The following is a 21,503-nucleotide window of genomic DNA, read 5'->3' on the forward strand; positions in this document are numbered from 1 at the left end:
ACTACCGGTACTTTGAAACTTTATGTACCACCTACATAAAATATAGGTGTTATTGTCCATTCATTCATAGCAGTCCTGATGAATTATGGTCATTCTCTAAACATGATTAAAGTCTAAAGAAGGAAATAATTTTGATTTTTTTTACAGTTTGAACATTGAGGTCATTCTCTCTTCTCTTCAAAGTATCATATTTCAATTATACAATATAATACAAACATTTTAGACTTTATAATCCTTAGTCAGGATAAGATAAGAGACAAATGAATTTTTATAATTTACTTCAATTTCAGGTAAGACTAATAAATCATTTATTAAGTACTACATGTACTTGGGCTAATAAATTAAACTAAGACACTCAGTGACACTTAGACAATCTGACAAAATATAAAATCTATCGCCAATATATAAGTCTAAATTCATAAATACTATCACACAAAATACATTTCATCAATAACACACATTCATATTAAATTAGTTATCTCTTTATATTATAAATATGGTACATAAAGTGTCAGATAGTGGTACATAAAGTTTCGGTATATAAACGGACTGGTACGTAATGTGTGACATTCAACATTTTAAAAATCAGTTAACAATATATGGACTTCATTGTTTTGCATATACGCAATCAAAGCATATTTATTAAAAATTAAAACACACTGTTCATGGCTGTATCTTTTTATTTATACATGCATAAACTATTCTGGTTATTAATACATTTTTAAAATTATATATAAACAAGAGCACCACATTATGGGTGCCAAGCTAGGCTGCGGTGCAGTTTTGAATAAATGAAATTTAAAAGAATTTTTTAGAGGTTAGTGACCTTGACCTTTGACCGAGTGACCCCAAAATGGGTGTGGTGTGTAGAAATCATCACGGTGCATATACATGTGAGGTTTCAATGTTATAGGTGGAAGCACTTTGATTTTAGAGCCGATGTAAAGGTTTTAGCACCACGCGGACATCTGACGACGAGCTATGACAATACCTAGGGTTTTCCCCGAAAACAGCCGAGCTAAAATTGAGCACCATTAGTCCAAATTGTTGACGCTCTTAAATATTAAGCTACTTTTTATATGGGTAATATTTGGAGCAAAGAATTTAGCCCATATAAAAAGTATCTCTAAATTCTTATAAATAAGACTAGAGCGCCATATAAATTAAATGGAAAACATACGACTTTATGTCAAGAAAAATAAAGCTGTAAAAATCTCACCTGCTCGTCTTTGATGTTGCAATTAGCACATTCAGCATTTTCAGTATCTACTAAATAAATATATGAAAGTGCCAAATGTCCAAGATACCATGACTTCCTCCTCAAAATGTTAGATCCTTTGAACTCCATTTATTTTATCCCTGATTATTCCTTTCACACATGAGGCCTACATGTAAGATTCCTTGTAATGTTCACAGCGTTTATTTTAAATCGTTTACGTCCTCAAATTTCAGCAGGTATTAAATTATAAATATTTATTAATGATTTTGATTTATTTACTATTTCGAAGATACAGTCTTGCAACGTGTTTAGTTAGTCTAAGTTACGTGTTAGGTGATTCTTACAAACAATAGACTGACATGAAAAGTGGCTCCTTTTGAAGCACAAACTGCATCCATGTATATATTTCAGCTGGCCCGGTTTGATGGGGCCTGTTTTTGATAATAATTAATTACCATTTTTCACTTCCGTGTTTATTATGTTTACCAACGCCATGATGGAAAAAAGTCCGTTTCCCACAATGCTTAGCGCGCATTCACACAGGTCAGTAAGACCGGTGTGACACAATGACCATCGATCGACTTTGTTCTTGTAGGGCAGCTACCATGTACGCTTTGACTATCGTGAATTGAGGAATGACTCTTAAGCTAGTTATGACCGCATTTGTAGCATTAATAGCATAGCACGCGCGTATAACCGTGTAAGGTGAGTCAATATTTTCATCCTCAGACTATGACGTGGTCAATGTTAGCGTAACTGTTAGACATTAACAAGCTGAGGACCAAACTAAAGGTGAACACTGCAGTTAAAGGGATCTTTTCACGCTTTGGTAAATTGACAAAATTGAAAAAAGTTGTTTCAGATTCGTAAGTTTTCGTTTTAGTTATGATATTTGTGAGGAAACAGTAATACTGAACATTAACCATGCTCTAATATAGCCATTATATGCATCTTTTGACGATTTTAAAACCTAAAATTTATTAAGCGTTGCAACGCGAAACGATTGAATAATTTGGAGAGTTCTGTTTTTGTCGTTAAATTTTGTGAAACTACGAAGATTGCTTATATAAGGTATAAAATACGTCGAGAATGTGTACTCGGCGGAATAGCTCAGTAGGCTAAAGCGTTTTTTCTTCAGGACTTTGGCAGGACTCCAGGGGTCACTGGTTCGAAACCTGCTCCGGGCAATGTTCTTTTCCTTTTTTTAATTTTTTTCTTGATTTTTTACTGGAGCTTTTATGATCCAATGTTCACATTTATCAATATAAAGCATTTAATGAATAAGTTAAAAAAATGCCAAAATCTGTGAAAAGGCCCCTTTAAAAGTAAATATTTTCCCGTTGTGTACACATTTTCATTTTATATGTGCGATCGTTGAGCTTATCGGAGAACAAGTAGAATCCCCGCGTTTAGCTTGGGTATAGCCATCACAAAGTAATAATGGGATACTAGCTCGATACAGAAGCTCGATCGCAAACAAAAACCACTCTGCGAAAATGGGGCTTAATGCATGAGCGTAAAGTCTCGTCCCAGAATAGCCTGTGCGATCCGTACGATAGTTTTCGCCTATAGCGGATTTTCGTTAAGAGAGATTTCTATTAAACGAAAAATTCCATAAAAACCTAAATTTTCGTTCCTGTGCAGACTGCAAAGGCTTATCTGGGGCGACACTTAACGCACAGGCATTAAGCCCTTACCACAACACCATATCGTATTTAAAAACGAGCAATCGATCAAATATCAGTTTAAAACTGTTAAGTATGAAGTCTCGCCGTGTAAATCTTTCTTAAAATTGACGGTTAAATTCAAGTACACAATGACACTAACCTTATATTCCATATTGACCGATACACATCCACCTGTCGGATAACAACCATTTTGTCTACAACCGAGTTACTATAGGGAAAAAGTGAACTATTTTGTTTCGCGATAAGTGAATACTTTATTGAATAGTATATAACTATATATCGTACATAAGTTTCGGTGTACTGACTATATTTTATTAGTTGCTGTAACTTTTAGACCAGATAACGTTTAGGAGATAATATAGTTAACTACCGGGTATTGTCTTCTGCAAAGACTACTGGTATTTGGAAGTTAAATACTCTATTCACTCACTATCTTTTCAACTCGATCTTAGAATTTTGCGGTATTTGTACAGTCACGCAAACGGGATACCACCGATTCAATAAATATTAAATAAAGTAAACATTTTTCACATAAAAAACACTACAATAAATCGCATAGCCTGTTTACTCATTAAATCCATGCAAGTTTACCATATTTTAATTATCGACTATCAATAAAGACATGAACATAAACGTGTTAAATACCGGTACGGCTAGACGCGCTTGATCTTTAGGGTAGATGTTCGAGTGGCAATCTCTGCGCGTGTTGGCGTTCGGTTTATTTACGGTTTATTTATTGGATATATGCTAATTACGTGAGTGGTGCAAAATGTCGCCGGGTAGGGGTAGTTGGTCTTAAACTTAACGTGAAATAAAGTGTTGACTTAAGTGCGCGTCTATGTAATTTAAGCAGTGGTATCGATTAGTTTATTGGCAATATAAGACAAGACAATTCGTGTGCATTCAACTGAGCACTCGAAATTTTACTAATCGCTTAACTTGATAAATAGATCAGCTGTTATATCGGAGATCTCTGCATTTGGACGTGCGTTTAATCCGTGTGAGTTATTAAGTAAGATCGGAACAATAAAATGATTATTATTGTATAATTATAATTAACCTTTTATTGTGCGTTTAAAATATCTAACGGTGTTTCAATTAATTAAAATTTAAAATAAACTAAGTTTAAGCGTTGTTTTGTCCTAAAATACATATGGAACCGTAGTTTTTGTTGTGCAAAGAGTTAAATGGATACATTGACACACATTATTGAAAGGATTTCTAATCTGGATATGTGACGGCGAATCCTAATAGTGTGAGATAAAATGACGGAATAACATTTCTACAAAACAACGTTCAGCTATTGACGTAAAGGTTAGACGTCGACATCGACGCAATGGGTGACGATACGCTGTGTGTGGGGGACGTCGTTTGTCTTTATTCGGCCGAATCATACGGCTTTGTATTCTCCTCACAGAGCAGGTAAAAACATGTTTAAATTGGTTGTATGAGTGTATTTTTTATTTTAACATTTCAAATTGAATAATTTCTGTGAAGAATGCGGGAGCTAAAATCCCCATACAGAGTATAAATAGTGCATTCCTTTCGGAAAGATTGGGAGAAGTACAAAAACTAAATTATGAAGCAATGAATGATGCGTATTTGTAAATGACGGAGAGATAATAAAACAGATAAAATTGTTGTTGAGGGCTTGTGTTGGGAACGTATTTACTTCAGAATATGAGATAGTATTTACAGTAGGGAATTATTGTGAAAGGCCTTGTGAAAGGTCAATAGGCGGAAGTGACTTTAGCCATAAACCCTTCGAAAACAGCATTTAAAAGCCGTGACATACTGTCCGAAGGAAAATTAATAATAGTTTTCAATGCTAATGGAAAAAGCAAGTAAATTTGTATTTAAAGGATAAGGAAATTCGCACTTTATGGGAGTTTCATTTTCAATAAACAGTGTTGTGTAACCATCTTCACATTAGTTATTTCCCCTGTCGACACAATTGTCACTCAATCGTGATACATCGGCTATCTCGGATTCCTCCGTAAGATAGGCCTCGTGGCTAACGGTCGCCATATTGCCTTGTATTACTACTTTACTACCCAAAAGGTTGTCAGTCTATTGTTATGAGGCTGTATACATGCGCGTTGAACTAGCGCCAAACTTTTTACCGAAACTTTGATATTAAGAGCACTATTAACGTTCATTTGTGTTGCATTTTGACCTATTATCCAAGTGATTTACTTTTCCATTATTATTTAATCACCCTATCATCCAATTTTTAAGATGAAATTACGGTGTTTACAAAACCAACCAAACCGAAAGTGAAACTGGATGCATTACGTTTCGCGATGTAAACATTAAATATTTGTTCAGTTTGAGGAAGCGAATCGATAATAGACGTTGGAATATGTATGCAATACAGACTATCATTGCCGATTGTAGTACTGGCTAAAAAATACCTTTTATGACAGGTCATGTATAGAACGTTAATCAAATAGTGACCATAAATCACTACAAATGTCTGGGTTGTTCATTAACCCATTTATGCCCAGTGGACTCTCCCATCCTTCTAAATTGGATCAATTTATTTCCAAAAGTAGGGGTGTCTGGTATATTTATTTCTATATTTAGAATATTTCTTACAGAAATTTCTTTAAGCAAACAGCGCAGACCCAGATGAGACGCCGCATTATGCGGCGTCTCATCTGGGTCTACGCTGTTTGCAATGTTCTTTTTTTCAGGACGCTAGGCATGAATGGGTTAATATAATTAATGCACGTTTCTGATCTAATTGCCTGTATCTAGTTGTAATTACCATGATATTGATAAAATTAAAACGTTTTTTTCATAAATTAACATTACGTGTTTTATTTTTATCATTTAGGGAATATATAATTGTATCATTATCATCATTAAATATTCTGAAAATGATCTAAATTATAATGATAACTTTAAAGTAGAATTTTAAAATTTTACTCATTATTTTTAATTAATTTGCACATTTGCTTGATTCAAAATAAAATGTATTAATAAGGGTTTCAGTTTATAGTTTTAACCCATTTTTAGTTTGATTAAATTTAAAGTACTAACTACGTACATGTATGTGAAATGCTCTTGAGTTCGTTTCCTGGGCCTAGAACCAGTACTTGGGTGTCTCTTGGAGATTTCTTAAGAATGCTCCCACACTGGGGATCAAACCAGTGACCTCCAGATCATTAGGTGGACACCACATCCATAACACATCAGCGACCTTTAATTAGTAAATTACTTTAGTATTGCAGCATTATATAATGTAATGTTGCTACATATTTTTGGAAAATGATTAATGTGCAGTACTAAATAAATCTAAATGCATACAATTTTAATCGTGTATATTGTGTGATTATTAGTTACAAATTCCCTTTTTACAGGTATACTGGATTATGAAAGACTGATAAACATAAAATTGACAACTCATCTCCCCAACGAAACTTTGTGTGGCTCATTCTCAGAACAAACCCATAGTCAGTGAGAAAACTACAGTGTAAAAACACCACTTGATTGTAACAATTATGGCTGACCAAGCAAATGTTATCATTTAAAATAAAGAAAACTTCCAGTTCAATATACATTTTATACCAATTATGACATTGGCCAAGACAGAAACTAATTATAAGGTTGATTTTCCCAAAATTGACTGTTACAATTGGATACTGTTTTAAGCTTCACTCTACTTTGTCTGAAAATAAAAGTCCTAAATGATGTAATAGAAACATACATATTTATTTTTTAGTTTTACAAGGATATTTATATACATACATATATTATAATATCTTTTAATTGATGGTCAATTAATTTAAGTTTAAGTAATATATTCATACACATTTTATACATGTGCAGTGCTCCAGCTAGGCCTAAATCGAAGGGCGCCGCGCCCTGCCTTCCCGAACCTCCGCCCTGCCCCCCCCCTTCCCCCCCCAAATTTTTTTTTTTTTAAAATTTTTTTTACATATGATTATTCATAAATCTCTTATTACATTGTAATTACTTTAATCCTCATTGTAGACATTATATTTGAATGGTTTAATAAAAATGGGAATAATACAATTATTTATAACATATAAATTAACATGCAATAGGAAGCATTCCAGAAACACCCGCGCGCTCGTACGTGCCCTTTTCACAAAAAACTGCGCGTCGAAAGTGCCCTTTTAACAAAAAAGCCCCCCTGCCCTTTTCAAATCCTAGCTGGAGCACTGCATGTGTATGCTTTGATTTTTTTCTATTGAAGCCAAATTAATATCCCATTAGATAGATAGATAATATCACAGCAGTATTCCTATTTTGTCTGCAAGTACTGCAGAAATCATGGATAATTATTTTACTGAGTCAGCCTTAATCTTTATATTATAATTGTTAAAACAGATTAAGATGTGCATTATACAATTGAGGATGCATCAAGATTAAAAAATGGTACATGTATAAATTAATAATGAATCAATAACAATCAGAAACTGTGCATTTTTTTTCAGTATTGTGTGAAAGGATTTGAAGTAATGATGTGTTTTTGAAATATGATTTATGTGAATTTGAATAAATATATAAAATTTAGTGATTTTCTCAGACAAAAACTGTTAATTACATACTAAAGTATTCAGAATGTATTATTGTAATATTCATTCGAATTTTTTAGTACAAAAAGCACTTTTCCCTGGCATTTGTATTTATTGTAATTGCATATTTTATAATTCTGACAGCATTTATAAACTGTGTTCATGCAAGCATGAACACGGTTTCATTTTTTGAGTATTTAAACAAGAGGGCCATGATGGCCCTGTATCACTCCACTGCTGAAAAAAAGGCTGAAACAAATTTCTCTGCATGTGCAAATACTTAAATATAGGCCCTATTTAAGCACATGTACACTTTTGTGACCTTCTGGGCTGGGTCAAATTTAACCCCAGGGGCATAATTTGAGAAAACTTTGTAGAGGACTACTATATCTCACTACATACAAAATGTGGTAGCCCTAGGTCCTAGAGTTAAGGACAAGAATATTTTTAAAGTTTTCACAAAATAAGCAAGATATAAGCGTATATAATGTTCAATTTTGTGACATGCGGGTCAGGATCAAATTTGACCCAAAGGGCATAATTTGAACTAACTTTGTAGAGGACTATAAGATGTTACTGCATACCAAATTTGGTAGCCATAGTCCAAATGGTTTCAACAAGAAGATTTTTAAAGATTTCACAAAATAGGCGCTTTAAAAGCGTTTATTCAATTTTGTGACCCCCCGGGGCAGGGTCAAAGTTGACCCCAGAGGCATTATTTGAACAAATTTGGTAGAGGTTTATTAGATGTCACTACATACCAAATTTGGTAGCCCTAGGCCCAATGGTTATGGACAACAAGATTTTTAAAGTTTTCACAAAATAGGCCCCATATAAGCGTATGTTCAGTTTTGTGACCCCGGGCAGGATCAAATTTGACCCAAGGGGCATAATTTGAACAAACTTGGTAAAGAACTATAACATTTCACTACATACCAAATTTGGTAGCCCTATGCCTTATGGTTAAGGACAAGAAGAGTTTTAAAATTTTCACAAAATAGGCACTATATAAGCATATAATTGATTTTGTGGCCCCCGGGGCAGGGTCAAATTTGACCCCTGGGGCATAATTTGAACAAACTAAGTAGAGGACTATACAATGTCACTATATACCAAATTGTGTAGCCCTAGGCCTAATGGTTATGGACAATATTTTTTTTTAAGTTATCACAAAATAGGCATTATATAAGCATATGTTCAATTTTGTGACCCCCGGGGCAGGGTCAAATTTGACCCTAGGGATTAAATTTGAACAAATTTGGTAGAGGACTATTAGATGTCACTATATACCAAATTTGATAGCCCTAGGCCGGTTTGTTATAGACAAGATTTTTTTTGAAGTTTTCACAAAAAAGGCCTTATATAAGCATATGTTCAATTTTGTGACCCTCGGGGCAGGGTCAAACTTGACCCCAGGGGCGTAATTTGAACAAACTTGGTAGAGGACTATAAAATGCCACTACATACCAAATTTGGTAGCCCTAGGCCCAATGATTATGGACGAGAAGATTTGTAAAGTTTTCACAAAATATACCCTACTGTATATAAGCATATGTTCAATTTTGTGACCCCCGGGGCAGGGTCAAATTTGACCCCAGGGGTATAATTTGAACAAATTTGGTAGAGGACTATTAGATGTCTCTACATACCAAATTTGATAGCCCTAGGCCCAATGGTTATGGATGGGAGATTTTGAAAGTTTTCACAAAATAGGCCTTACTTAAGCAAATTTTCAATTTTGTGACCCCCGGGGCAGAGTCAAATTTGACCCCAGGGGCATAATTTGAACAAATTTGAAAGAGGTACACCCCAGGAACATTCCTAAGAAATTTCATCAGAATTGGACCAGTAGTTTAGGAGAAGATGTTTAAAGGAAAAGTTTATGCATGGTTGCACGATGGACACAGGACCTTTGGCCAGTGGAGCTAAAAATCAAATTAAACATTTAGTTTTGATTTAAAATCAGTTATTATATGCAAGTGTCTATTTCACTTATAAATTAAAACAGCATATTATTCATTATTGAAAAGATTATTCCAAGCTTGATGTCATATTTCAACTTTGCATAGTGTAGTTAATTGAACATTGTATTGAACTGTATGGGCAGCTATATTTTTTAATTTATGTATGTTGTATTATACAAAATGCATTATTTCTACCACAAGTAGACCATATAAGGCCTACTGCTACTAAATAGGCACTGGTATGAATTTTACACTGTTTTTGATGCTCATACAAAACTTTAATTATTACTACACTTTAGTATATTAAATATTTTCAAGTTTTTGTTCAACATTTTTTGCAAAAGAAAAGAGTGTCTTAATGCATTTGAAAATATACTTAAAACAAACTAAAAATGCATTTTAACATACCTTTTTCCTGGTAAAGTGTATTTGGGATGATAAAAAATACACTTGAAGAGTATTAATGCTGGAAAAATGCAGAAAAAAATACATTTGTTTCTGTTAGAAGTGTGTCTTGTCTGCATTTTTAAGTGTATTAAATGCACATCAAATGCAGATAAATACAATGCCAATACTGTTACATGTATTGTAATGGACATAAAATGCACTTGTTCTTGTAATTAAATGCTTTAGTGAATTGAAATAACCTTTTATAACGTTTTAACAATTAATAATACCTTTTTATATAAATTTTCTTTTGAAATGTGACACTTAAATGATTTTTGCACCACTAGTAAGAGATATAATTTGTGCTCATAATGCTTTATCATTACACTACATAATATCATTTGTTGTATGAAAATTACCCGTAAAATTCATGTGAAAGCTCAAGAGATCAATAGCAGCGTGCTATTCCCTGCTCCTTTTTACATGACTTGATGGTATTTAGTCCCCAATTCTACATGGCTAAGGGAAAATTAATGTGCAGATTTGACAAATAAGTCTTAACTGGGATCCAATAGGCAGACTTTCACATTACTTGCATTTAATTTAAATCATGATCTGAATTGCTCTTTGGCAAATCTTTGTTGGTGACAGTATTCAACTGAATTTTGTTCACTTTGTAGTGATTATATTTTCTATATTTATCAGACAACATCTTTCTTCAAAGTTTAACATGATTGCTTGGTTAATTTAGAAACAAGATCAATGCATCATAACATAAAATGAAAAAATGTGTAATAGTAAAAATGGCAGCAAAAAAGCACTAGATTATCTGCCTTAAATCTGAGACGATATGTTGATGTATTGGAATTTCTCATAAATAATGTGCTCCATAGTTGTATAATTGTATAGTCGCATGCATGAGTGGTGTCAATGTCACAATACCAATTAAAGCCTATAATTTACTAAAACAATTTGAAGTTTGATGTGAGTTTTTTTCAAGATCTGTTATATATAATTATATATACATGTATATATATATTGTTGAAAAGTTAACATGCAATAAGTTTACTGTAATTAAGTGACAAATAGTTTTACTGATTTGGTTGGATGCATATATGCAGATATATCATGGTTTGTGCAGAGGACAGTAGCAAAAACAAGAGCTGTCTCCGTAGGATGACATACGCCCCCGATAAACGCTTTAATAGAAGTTATGAGCATTTTTCAAAACCTAAAAGCCGACCCTAAGTTCAAGGTAAGGGGTCAAAATTTGTGTGTGTATGAGAAGGCCTTGTCCATATACACATGCATACCAAATATGAATGTTACATCTGAAGCAACATAGAAGTTATGAGCATTTTTCGAAACCTAAATGCAAAGTGTGACGGATAGACAGACGGACAGTGCGATCACTATATGCCCTCCTTTCGGGGCATAAAAATGTGTTTCACATTGTTTTGGTAAATTAGTAATGTAGTTAAAAGAACAGAATCATCAATTATAAAGTAATTGATTATAAAGTGTTGCTGGCATATTTTATGCATTCATCTAGCTATAAGAAGGTCCCTGTTTTATCCCCACTGGCACCGAGTGAGGGTTCTCAAAATCTTTAAACAATATGAATAACTACATATAGGGTCGAGAGCCTTGTTGATATGGGGGCTAAACACCTGAAATCAAAGCGACCCAGGTTAAAGGCCGAGGCCAAATAAATAAACCAGAGGCCGCATGAGCCTGCTATACTCTGAACAAGTATTGTTTCTTCTCAGAAAACTGGCTTAAGTGTCTTACTAAGCTTTAGACTTTGAGTTTCAGTGCAATCAATCTAAAATAAATTGGTCAAATTAAATAATAATTTGTAAAAAATAAACATTTTGCACAAATTCAATTATTTACTTTACCTGTGTGCATGAATCATTTCAGTCTTGATGGTTAGTGAACTATGTCAAAAGCACCATATCTATGAAACACTTGTTTTTTGAATAGTGCAATGTTCCACAGAAATGATGCTGATGATTATTCTACACGATGATGAATTATTAGATATATTTCTAAATTCCATTTCCACCAACAATTCGGTTATTCCACTACCAGTTCACAAGCTTCATACACAGTTGAAAATAACACTATTTCACTCAACAACCGTGACACATGTACTCAATTTTTCAACTTTTCGCAATTAAAATTGTCTTCTACTGTTGTTGTTGTACTTTTGAAAGTAGTTCGAAAGATGGCGACCATTAACCCAGAGATTGATTTATGAAATAAATCGTCTGCTGATCCAGAGTGAATTGTCACTGTTTGTTTACTGACTGGACGCGCTATGTAAGAAAATAACAAAAGTTTCCATAGATCTATTTAACTCAGTGTATGATTATCTAAAACAGTTTTCAGTGTTTTAACTTATATGATAGTTGTTAAAAAAAACAACAGCATTAAGTTTGTCAGCTGATTAAATGTTCAGGGCCGGATTAAGCTGTTTTGGAGCCCAAGGCTGCACATGTTAGTTAAGTTACGGGGACCCCCTTCCCTCTGCTCACCTTCTGTATATTGACAACCATACTTGATACTACAACTGCAAAGATCAGAAAACTTGCAATGAGGTGGGATTGGAAGAGTTAGTTTAGGGAGCGGTCATACATGCAAGACAGTCTAGTCCAACTTGTTGACGCTCTCAAATATTAAGCTACTTTTTATATAGGTAATATTTGGAGCGTCCAACTGGGCTGGCATTTAAAATGTGTTGGACTTTATTCCTTCTTTGTCTATATAGTTGCGCAAGGATTTTGTGCGCAACATTCAAGCCCCGATATAAGACACTTAATATCAACGGATTGCAATAATATTTACATACCTGTGTAGATAATTCATTTCTCGATAATGTTCCGTAAAAATTATGTAATGACACTTTGAATTTTGCACGCCTGAGCAATTTAAATCCAACCACTATTCAATTTTTCAATATCTCTCGATTCGCTCGCTGTGTAGATATAAATCGATAACACGACCACGATGTTAAGCATCTGGTTTAAAGTGGAAGAATTAACGGAGTAAAATACAGTTTGCGTTCATCTGTTGTTTTGCAGCAAGTTACATAGTAAACCGATGTTATACTTTTCTGGATTAATTTAGCATTGTTTTTTTTTCTAAATTGACAATTAAAAAGTTCTGAAATAAATTACATCTTTTATTTTTATATTGTACATAAATAATATTGATACAGATCGCACAGTATACCGTCCTATGTAACGTAGAATGTAAGTACATAAAACAACACAGACAGAGGTGCGAAAAAGACATGCATAAACACTTGCTGAAACTTAGAACAGTAAATAGAAACTGCACCATATCTGTTTTGAACATATGCTTATTAAATCGACGAAGATTAGCATACTAGATCTAGTTAGGTAAAAGTCGGTGTTAAAAGCTCATGTTAAATAAAATTACGCGTTCACTTTAGCAGAGCTCCAGATAAGGTTTTGTGAAATTCTTAACGTAACTACCAGATTTTCAAAAATAATTCTTAACTCTGAAATTTTATTCTTAACGTTACTACTAAGTTTTGGAAAATAATTCTTAACTTTTCTAAATGACCTAGAAATAATTAATAATGGTTATTTTCATGCAAAATAAACATACTAGCAACTTTATGTATACGAGTTCAACAGTGTCCATTCAGTATTATACAATTTTATTTTTCAAATACCTTCATATGCCCAAACTGTGCTTAGATTGCATGCATTCGATGATTTTTGTTTACATATTTCACAATTAAAACGGGTCTCCCCTTCAATCTTTTCAACGATTAGCCACGGGAATTGTCCTTTCCACTCCTTCAATGTTTTTTTTTTTAAAGTTTGGATCCGTCGTGTCGCGTTTCTTTTTGAGCTTTTCCGACTGTGTCGGAAACTGAACATACAGCATCGTATAAGATCTTTTCTATAATGTCTTTCTTAACATTCAACTTCGGCTCACTTTGCATTCAATATGTTAAAAGCGTGTTTTTGCAAGCTTTGCAGTTTTTTTAGGATGCTCTCTGGGCGCCGCCATTGTTTTTTGACACAAACCCGATAACGTTTCTATATAAGCACCGAAAACATCTTTAAAGGGGCCTTTTCACAGAATTTGGCATTTTTTTAACTTATTCATTAAATGCTTTATATTGATAAATGTAAACATTGGATCGTAAAAGCTCCAGTAAAAAATCAAGAAAAAAAAAAAAAGGAAAAGAACATTGCCCGGAGCAGGTTTCGAACCAGTGACCCCTGGAGTCCTGCCAGAGTCCTGAAGTAAAAACGCTTTAGCCTACTGAGCTATTCCGCCGAGTACACATTCTTGACGTATTTTATACCTTATATAAGCAATCTTCGTAGTTTCACAAAATTTAACGACAAAAACAGAACTCTCCAAATTATTCAATCGTTTCGCGTTGCAACGCTTTATAATTTTTAGGTTTTAAAATCGTCAAAAGATGCATATAATGGCTATATTAGAGCATGGTTAATGTTCAGTATTACTGTTTCCTCACAAATATCATAACTAAAACAAAAACTTACGAATCTGAAACAACTTTTTTCAATTTTGTCAATTTACCAAAGCATGAAAAGATCCCTTTAATACGCGAAAAGAACTCAACAAAAATCGATACGGACCGATGTAAAAATAATATTCGTAACTTGATTTTGTAATTCTTAATGGTACGACAAGATTTTAAAATAAATACGTAACGGACTTGAAAATAATTCGTAATTACGAAAATACGACCCTTATCTGGAGCTCTGCTTTAGACCGTAATGCCTTCTTCTGATTGGTTCATATTTAAATCAGTTTCATGACATGGCTACAGGTCAGTGATTGTTTTGCGATTTAAGCAGAAGTTTAACTGAAGAATTTATGCCTTTCTAACTTCAAATCGAGGATATTTGATGTAAAAATGGACTTCTGAATTAAAACTGAATGAGTTGGTAATGTTATTTTGCAATTTTACGCAAATTGATTAAAATTTAAGCTTTCTGGTTTCCACCACAAAAAAGGTCCTTCAACGATGAGACATTCCAAAGAATTTATATAAAAAGTATCTATTAATTCTTTTCGCGTCTTATAAATGAGACTACAAGACAGTCCTGCTTTTGGGGTGTTTGTCCCATAGTCCCGAACTGACACATTTCGTAAAAGAACAACATATGTTCTATAAGAACAGGTCACAGTAAAATTCGATATTCAAGCTCCGTCTGGCTTAAATTACTCAATCCCTTTATTGCCCTCTGTTAACAAACCATATCTACTAGTCGAGTGATCCAGTGTTGTTTTTGACACCTTATGAGCCATATATCGGCAAAATTATTGACTATCAGGCATTCACACCATGGTGTTTTTATGATAGGGGTCGCTTATTGCTAGTGATAGATGCATCGTGGTGAATTAAAAGCAGACTGCTTTTTTATTTCATGCCCCAAATCAAGTCCAAAGATACTATTACGCAGTATTCTGTGTATTATACCACCTGAGGCTTAAAAACCTGTCAAAACACCAGTTTTGTATGTCAAACAAATTGAGTGCTAACCAATACACATTGATGTTTCACATAAATTGACTTTCGTTTTCAACTGATTTCAGAAAATAATTTTTACATAATTGATGAACAATCTAAATTTAAACAGTGCTCGATGCACTCACATCGCGTCAAACGATTACACATGCCTCTGTCCCATATTGAAGTCAAATAGAAGCATGCTCCACTTTTCATGTTATGGATTCATCCGCATAGTGCACATGTGTATTTACTTCCGAAAAATGGAGAACGTCTGTGTTCATGAAATTCTTAAACACATTTATCGTCAACATTTGCCAAAAATTATGAGGTTTTGTAATATACTGATTACTGACTGTATTGAAGGTGGCATTATTGATCGTTTTAGGTGTCCCACTTTTTGGTGAAATGTCCCAACATTTTTAATGGAATGTCCCGATTTGGACCTGAAAATTTCTGGCATGTATGGAAGGGGGGGGGAAGAGTGGAAAATAGGGGAGTTGAAAAGGGGGCAATTGTGTTGGAGAGGGGGGGGGGAATAAGGGGTTGTTAGAATCCAAAGAAGGAACAGTATGAGCGTGCGGGGGGATAAGAAAGACAGTATTGGAAAAATAGGGAGTGTAGTGAAAAAGACATAGAAATATTATAAATTCTTTGTATATTTATCTTGTTATTCTTGTCTGTGATCCGAGTTGTAGAATATTTAGAAAAAGTGAGATATCTTTGTGGCTCATGTCAGTAATCTGATTAGTCAGTGAAATATCCTTTATTTCCTATACTATTGGGATTGCATTTTGGGATAGTTATGTTAAGGTCAAGGTCTTGTTACTAAAAAGTTGAAAAAATTGATTCCACTTAATAATTTTTTTCGGAGGAGGTATGGCACTGAAAATGTGTTCTTAGGTTACTCACATGTAGCTTGGTATTGCATATTGGTCAGTTTTGTAGATGTCAAGGTCACCATAGGTTAAAATAGAAAATAGTTTATTCTTAAAAACTTGTTTGGAGGGGGGTATTATGCAACATTTACCAGGCATTCTTGTTTTATAAAACATTTTAAATAATATAAAACTGTTTTTTACTAACTTATGATATCCGCTAATAATAAATGGTATTGTATTGGGTATGTATAACACTTGCATACTTTCAGTTCTGTACACAATGAGGTTGCTGTTGGGTCCAAACAGAACAAAGAAAAGCCAGACTTCAAAGATCAAAATGGTGAGTAAGAAAAGTAAAAATGAATTTAGAGTTGTTGTTTTTGGTCAAATATGGGGCCAAAATTGGGTTCCTAATTTCCTATCCAACAGGAATATAGTTTTACCAAATGGCTGCCTAAAATTCCCTTTTTGACATTTCCAAAATACAAAAAAACTTAGAACAACATTTTGTTTATTTTCACATTCAGCTCTATAATTTGAACCTTAGTAAATTTAATTTTGAAAAAAACATCTCTACTCTCAATTGTTTAAGTATTTGTTAGAAAAAAACATCTATACTCTCAATTGTTTAAGTATTTGTAAGAAAAAAACATCTCTACTCTCAATTGTTTAAGTATTTGCTAGAAAAAAACATCTCTACCCTCAATTGTTTAAATATTTGTTAGAAAAAAACATCTCTACTCTCAATTGTTTAAGTATTTGTTAGAAAAAAACATCTCTACCCTCAATTGTTTAAGTATTTGTTAGAAAAAACATCTCTACCCTCAATTGTTTAAGTATTTGTTAGAAAAAAACATCTCTACTCTCAATTGTTTAAGTATTTGTTAGAAAAAAACATCTCTACTCCCAATTGTTTAAGTATTTGTTAGAAAAAAACATCTCTACTCTCAATTGTTAAAGTATTTGTTAGAAAAAAACATCTCTACTCTCAATTGTTTAAGTATTTGTTAGAAAAAACATCTCTACTCTCAATTGTTTAAGTATTTGTTAGAAAAAAACACCAGCAATTTTCCCATTCTAGTCAAAATAACGCAATTTCTTCCAATCAGAAGGGCCCTGGCACTGTTCCTAAAATGGTAAATAATGCTGCAAATTCTCTCTGCCTATTGGTGTAATAAATGACCCAAAATATATTCTATAGTCAGCTGTGAATTATGTGTTTTAACCTCGGGTTGATTTGCTTATATTTGAGCTAAATTGCTCCACAATCCTTAGACCAATTCAGTATAGCTGAGGATTACATATGGGCCGTGCTCTGTGAAAAGGGGATTTAATAAATGTGCGTTAAGTGTCATCCCAGATTAGCCTGTGCCGTCCACACACCCTAATCAGGGAAGACGCTTTCCGCTTTTATGATATTTTCTGTTTAAAGAAAGTCTCTTTTTAGCAAAAGTCTAGTCTAGGTGGAAAGTGTCGTCCCTGATTAGCCTGTGCAGACTGCATAGGCTAATATGGGATGACACTTTATGCACATGCATTAAACCCCCTTTTCACAGAGCAAGGCACATGTATAATGTAAAAAAATATTCAATAAACTATGACATTACTTTATTTTGTCAGTAAATTTTCCATTTTTTTTTTAAATACAATCAAATATTTGTTTTATGGTTCACTCATGCATTTATTGTACTTAAATACAAGTATTAAATATGTATAAATTGCTGAAGTATGTGAAATGTTACCAAAGTGTGACCTTTAATTTATTTAAGCATTATTGGTATTGGCATTTGATATATTCACATTTTGAACGATACCCATATTCTTTCAGTGCAATTGTTTCTTTCAAAATATTGAGCACTTCCAGTGTTTTTTTTCAACATTTTTGGAGTGGACTGGGTCCCTTTGGATTGGAAAAAATCACTGCATTTTGCTTTTAAAGGAAGTCTCTAAGATAAAATCCAGTTTAGCCTGAAAGTGTCATCCCTGATTAGCCTGTGTGGACTGCACAGACTAATCTGGGACAACACTTTACACACATTGATTAAACCTTGTTATCTGAAAGTGCGGCTCACATATATTTCAGTATTCTCATTCGAAGTGTGTGTGGCCAACAGATACAAGCTGAACAAAGAGCTGCGGAAACTACAGGACAAGATTGAGGAGGACCCAAAGAACTTAGTCCTGAGAAGTCAGCTGCATGGGAAAGAGGTTGGTAGGGCAGCCATATAATGAATCGTGTTCTGAGAAAACTGGGCTTAATGCATGTGCAAAAAGTGTTGTCCCAGATTAGCCTGTGCAGTCAGCACAGGCTAATCAGGGATGACACATTACGCTTTTGTGGTATTTTTAGTTTCAAGGAAGTCCCTCCTTACCAAAAATCAAGTTCAGGTGGAAAGTGTCGTCCCTGATTAGCAAGTGCGGACTGCACAGGCTAATCTGGGATGACACTTTACGCACTTGCATTAAGCCCAGTTTTCTCAGAACAAGGCTCTAATAATGAACCCTTTAGAACTCAGATGTGCACTTTGACACATTTGTAGTCCCTTAGAAAATCAGATTAAATTTAAGATCTTTTTTGCTACATTCAAGTGCGAAACACTTTATTTCGAACACTAAGGTACTTATGAGCAGCAAGTTTATCGCAGGCTGTTTTCCTTTTATGCTCGTTGTGGTTGCATATAGCCATTTACACTTTGTTCGCATCTGAGTGAGAAAGGGTTTAAACAATTCTCAACACAAAAGGTTGGTAGGACACTAGAATTGCTATTAAAACAATGCCAAATATAAAAGTGTGGTAAGGCTGCAGAATTTTTTTTCAAAATAGTGCCAAGCATTAAAGTTGCTTTATGGTTAACAATTTCAATTAGCCCTAGTAACTAATGTATAGCACGTAAAACTTGTGTGATTCTAGCATCTCATCATGTTGTGCATTTTATTCTTAATTATAACTATTGAAAATATTTGTATTTTTTGTAATCCAAAAGTATAACAATTAAATATAGGATATCATATGTCATGTAGGCTTTTCATGGTCAAAACTTTCAGCTTGTATGTAATTTTTCTCTAGGAACTAACTCTAAACAAAATACAAGTGTATGTGAAAAGCGTTATTAATTATTTTTATCATCATCACATTCACCATCATCATACCATTTCTTTACCTTTATACTCATCAACTGCACAGTCTAATCTGGAACGATTCTTAAGGTATTATAACAGGATTTCTCAGAGAACAACTTAAATAAATAATGACACTTTCAGTTTGATAGCCTGACTATTGGTATTAGTATTTGATGCTCATCAGTGTCCGACAAATTTCTTATTTTTCAGGTAGCCCACTGGGCTACCAATAAAAATATTTGGTAGCCCATAAAATTTTCCTACAAAATGATAAGAGGCAGGTTTTCATCTTTATTTTATTTCTTCATTTACATATACATAATATGTATACATACATATACATAATACAGCAAGTAGTCGGATGTACACAGTCAATATCGTAAATTAATGTTACAGTACAGGCACCGTGTACTTAAATGTAAATTTACCAAAGAAAATCATATACTACATGTAGATATTACATGTATGTGCACATGTATGTGTACTTAAATTCGGACAGCACGTTAAGTCGGAAACGTAAATAAAGCGTTTAGATGATCAACTTGATTGACTCGTATGGTGTTAATCAATGCAATTGCCCTTTTTAACAACAAATACAGAGTTTCAAGAAATCAAGAGTATTAAATCATTTATTTACTTGTGTCTGACTTTAAGTACTGTCCGAATTTACGTATTGCATCCGTATGTTACGACACTTGTGTGCAGTCAGTATACAATACAATAATTGTTTCAATAATGAAGGAACTGATACAGGGTAACGGTAACGATACAGCGTGTTTACATTATATTTTATTAAGAGGAAATGTCAATGCCAAATAATTCGCGAGATACCCCGGTACTTTAGTTGAAATTCACAACGAAACTTTTAATGGAAATTAAATGATCTCAATGTTGTACCCTTTACGAATTTTTTATTTACAAATATATACACCCACGCCAATTTTCGCGCGCTTTTTATCTTGACAAAGAAATTCATTTAAGAAATGTAGAATTTTGTAACCTTAAATAGCTGTACACAACGCGTGCAAACCGTGGCAGGTGATTTACGCAAGTTGCAATACAACGTACGGTCCTGATTGGTAGCTTATTTCATCATATCTTTAAATAGAACCATATGCCGAAATTCATTTGACCCTTTAGAAAATTTCAAACGTTTGTGTTTATGACTCTTATCGTCTACATTACCCACCCATAATTTGGTTTTAAAAATATAAATCGGGCATATATGGGATTATTGATTAACAGTCGATTAATCCAATTATTAATTGACTATGCAAACTTATTAGCAGGTGTTAACCGCGTTCACACCGTTGTTATTAATATTCATTATCGGTTTCGTTACCGTTTTGAAGAATCCGCTATTGTTTTGATTTATTTAATGTTCGGCGTCCTTGGATATTTAACGACATCAAAAACGTTGTCGCTATTACTCATTGTTGCGGTTAACAAAGAATTCCAAATTGCGAAATGATGTTGCATCATGTGCGCCAACTATCCAACCGGCTCTCATTATATTATTAGCAGACGACAAATGTTGATTCTGATTGGATGATTAAAATACACGGTTATTGTTTACGACATTACCGCAAGTGATCGGTGACTGATTAGATAATTGATTGCACGTTGTTATCGGATAATAAGCAATACAAAGTGTACAAACACATGGTCAGCGTGTTTATTCTACGTATGTAGCCTTTTTATTTGTAGGTCAATAAACCGGGCTACCGCTCTTATAGATTTATAGTAGCCCGGCGGGCGTCAGCTGGAAAAATTCAGTAGCCCGATGAAAAATTTCGGTAGCCCCCGGGTTCCGGGCAATGGATTTGTCGGACACTGCTCATTGTGTTAATAGTTCTCCAGATTAAAAAAGAGTTCAAATTTTAATTAAGTTACAGTTAAAATATCCGTGGTAGATAATTCATTGTGCTTTAATGGAGACAACTTCATATTATGTTTAATACATGGGGTTTGCTGGAGACATTATTCACTCACATAGCTATTAACTCAAATCAAGTTAAACAAACTGTTTAATTTAAATAGTTATATATTTTAATCAACTTAAAAATCTACTAAAATATTAATAATCTGTATAATAACAATAGTAGTTATTAAAATGGTGATTAAATTTGACAGAATATTAAGATCTAGTTATATAACACTGATGTAA

General features: G+C 33.6%; 1 protein-coding gene across 1 annotated transcript in view; it reads left to right on the forward strand.

Moving 5' to 3' along the window:
* Nucleotides 1–3,379: 3,379 nt before the first annotated feature.
* LOC127836039 (inositol 1,4,5-trisphosphate receptor-like) overlaps nt 3,380–21,503 on the forward strand; it is a 64,537-nt gene continuing 46,413 nt past the window's right edge. Inside the window, exons 1-3 of the mRNA XM_052362456.1 lie at nt 3,380–4,329; nt 16,486–16,556; nt 18,300–18,424. Of these exons, the coding sequence (XP_052218416.1) occupies nt 4,244–4,329; nt 16,486–16,556; nt 18,300–18,424 (282 nt within the window). The 5' untranslated portion in view covers nt 3,380–4,243. The remainder of the gene's footprint in view (nt 4,330–16,485; nt 16,557–18,299; nt 18,425–21,503) is intronic.

This window comes from Dreissena polymorpha, chromosome 6 (genome assembly GCF_020536995.1).
Source record: "Dreissena polymorpha isolate Duluth1 chromosome 6, UMN_Dpol_1.0, whole genome shotgun sequence".
Classification (NCBI taxonomy): Eukaryota; Metazoa; Mollusca; class Bivalvia; order Myida; family Dreissenidae; genus Dreissena; species Dreissena polymorpha.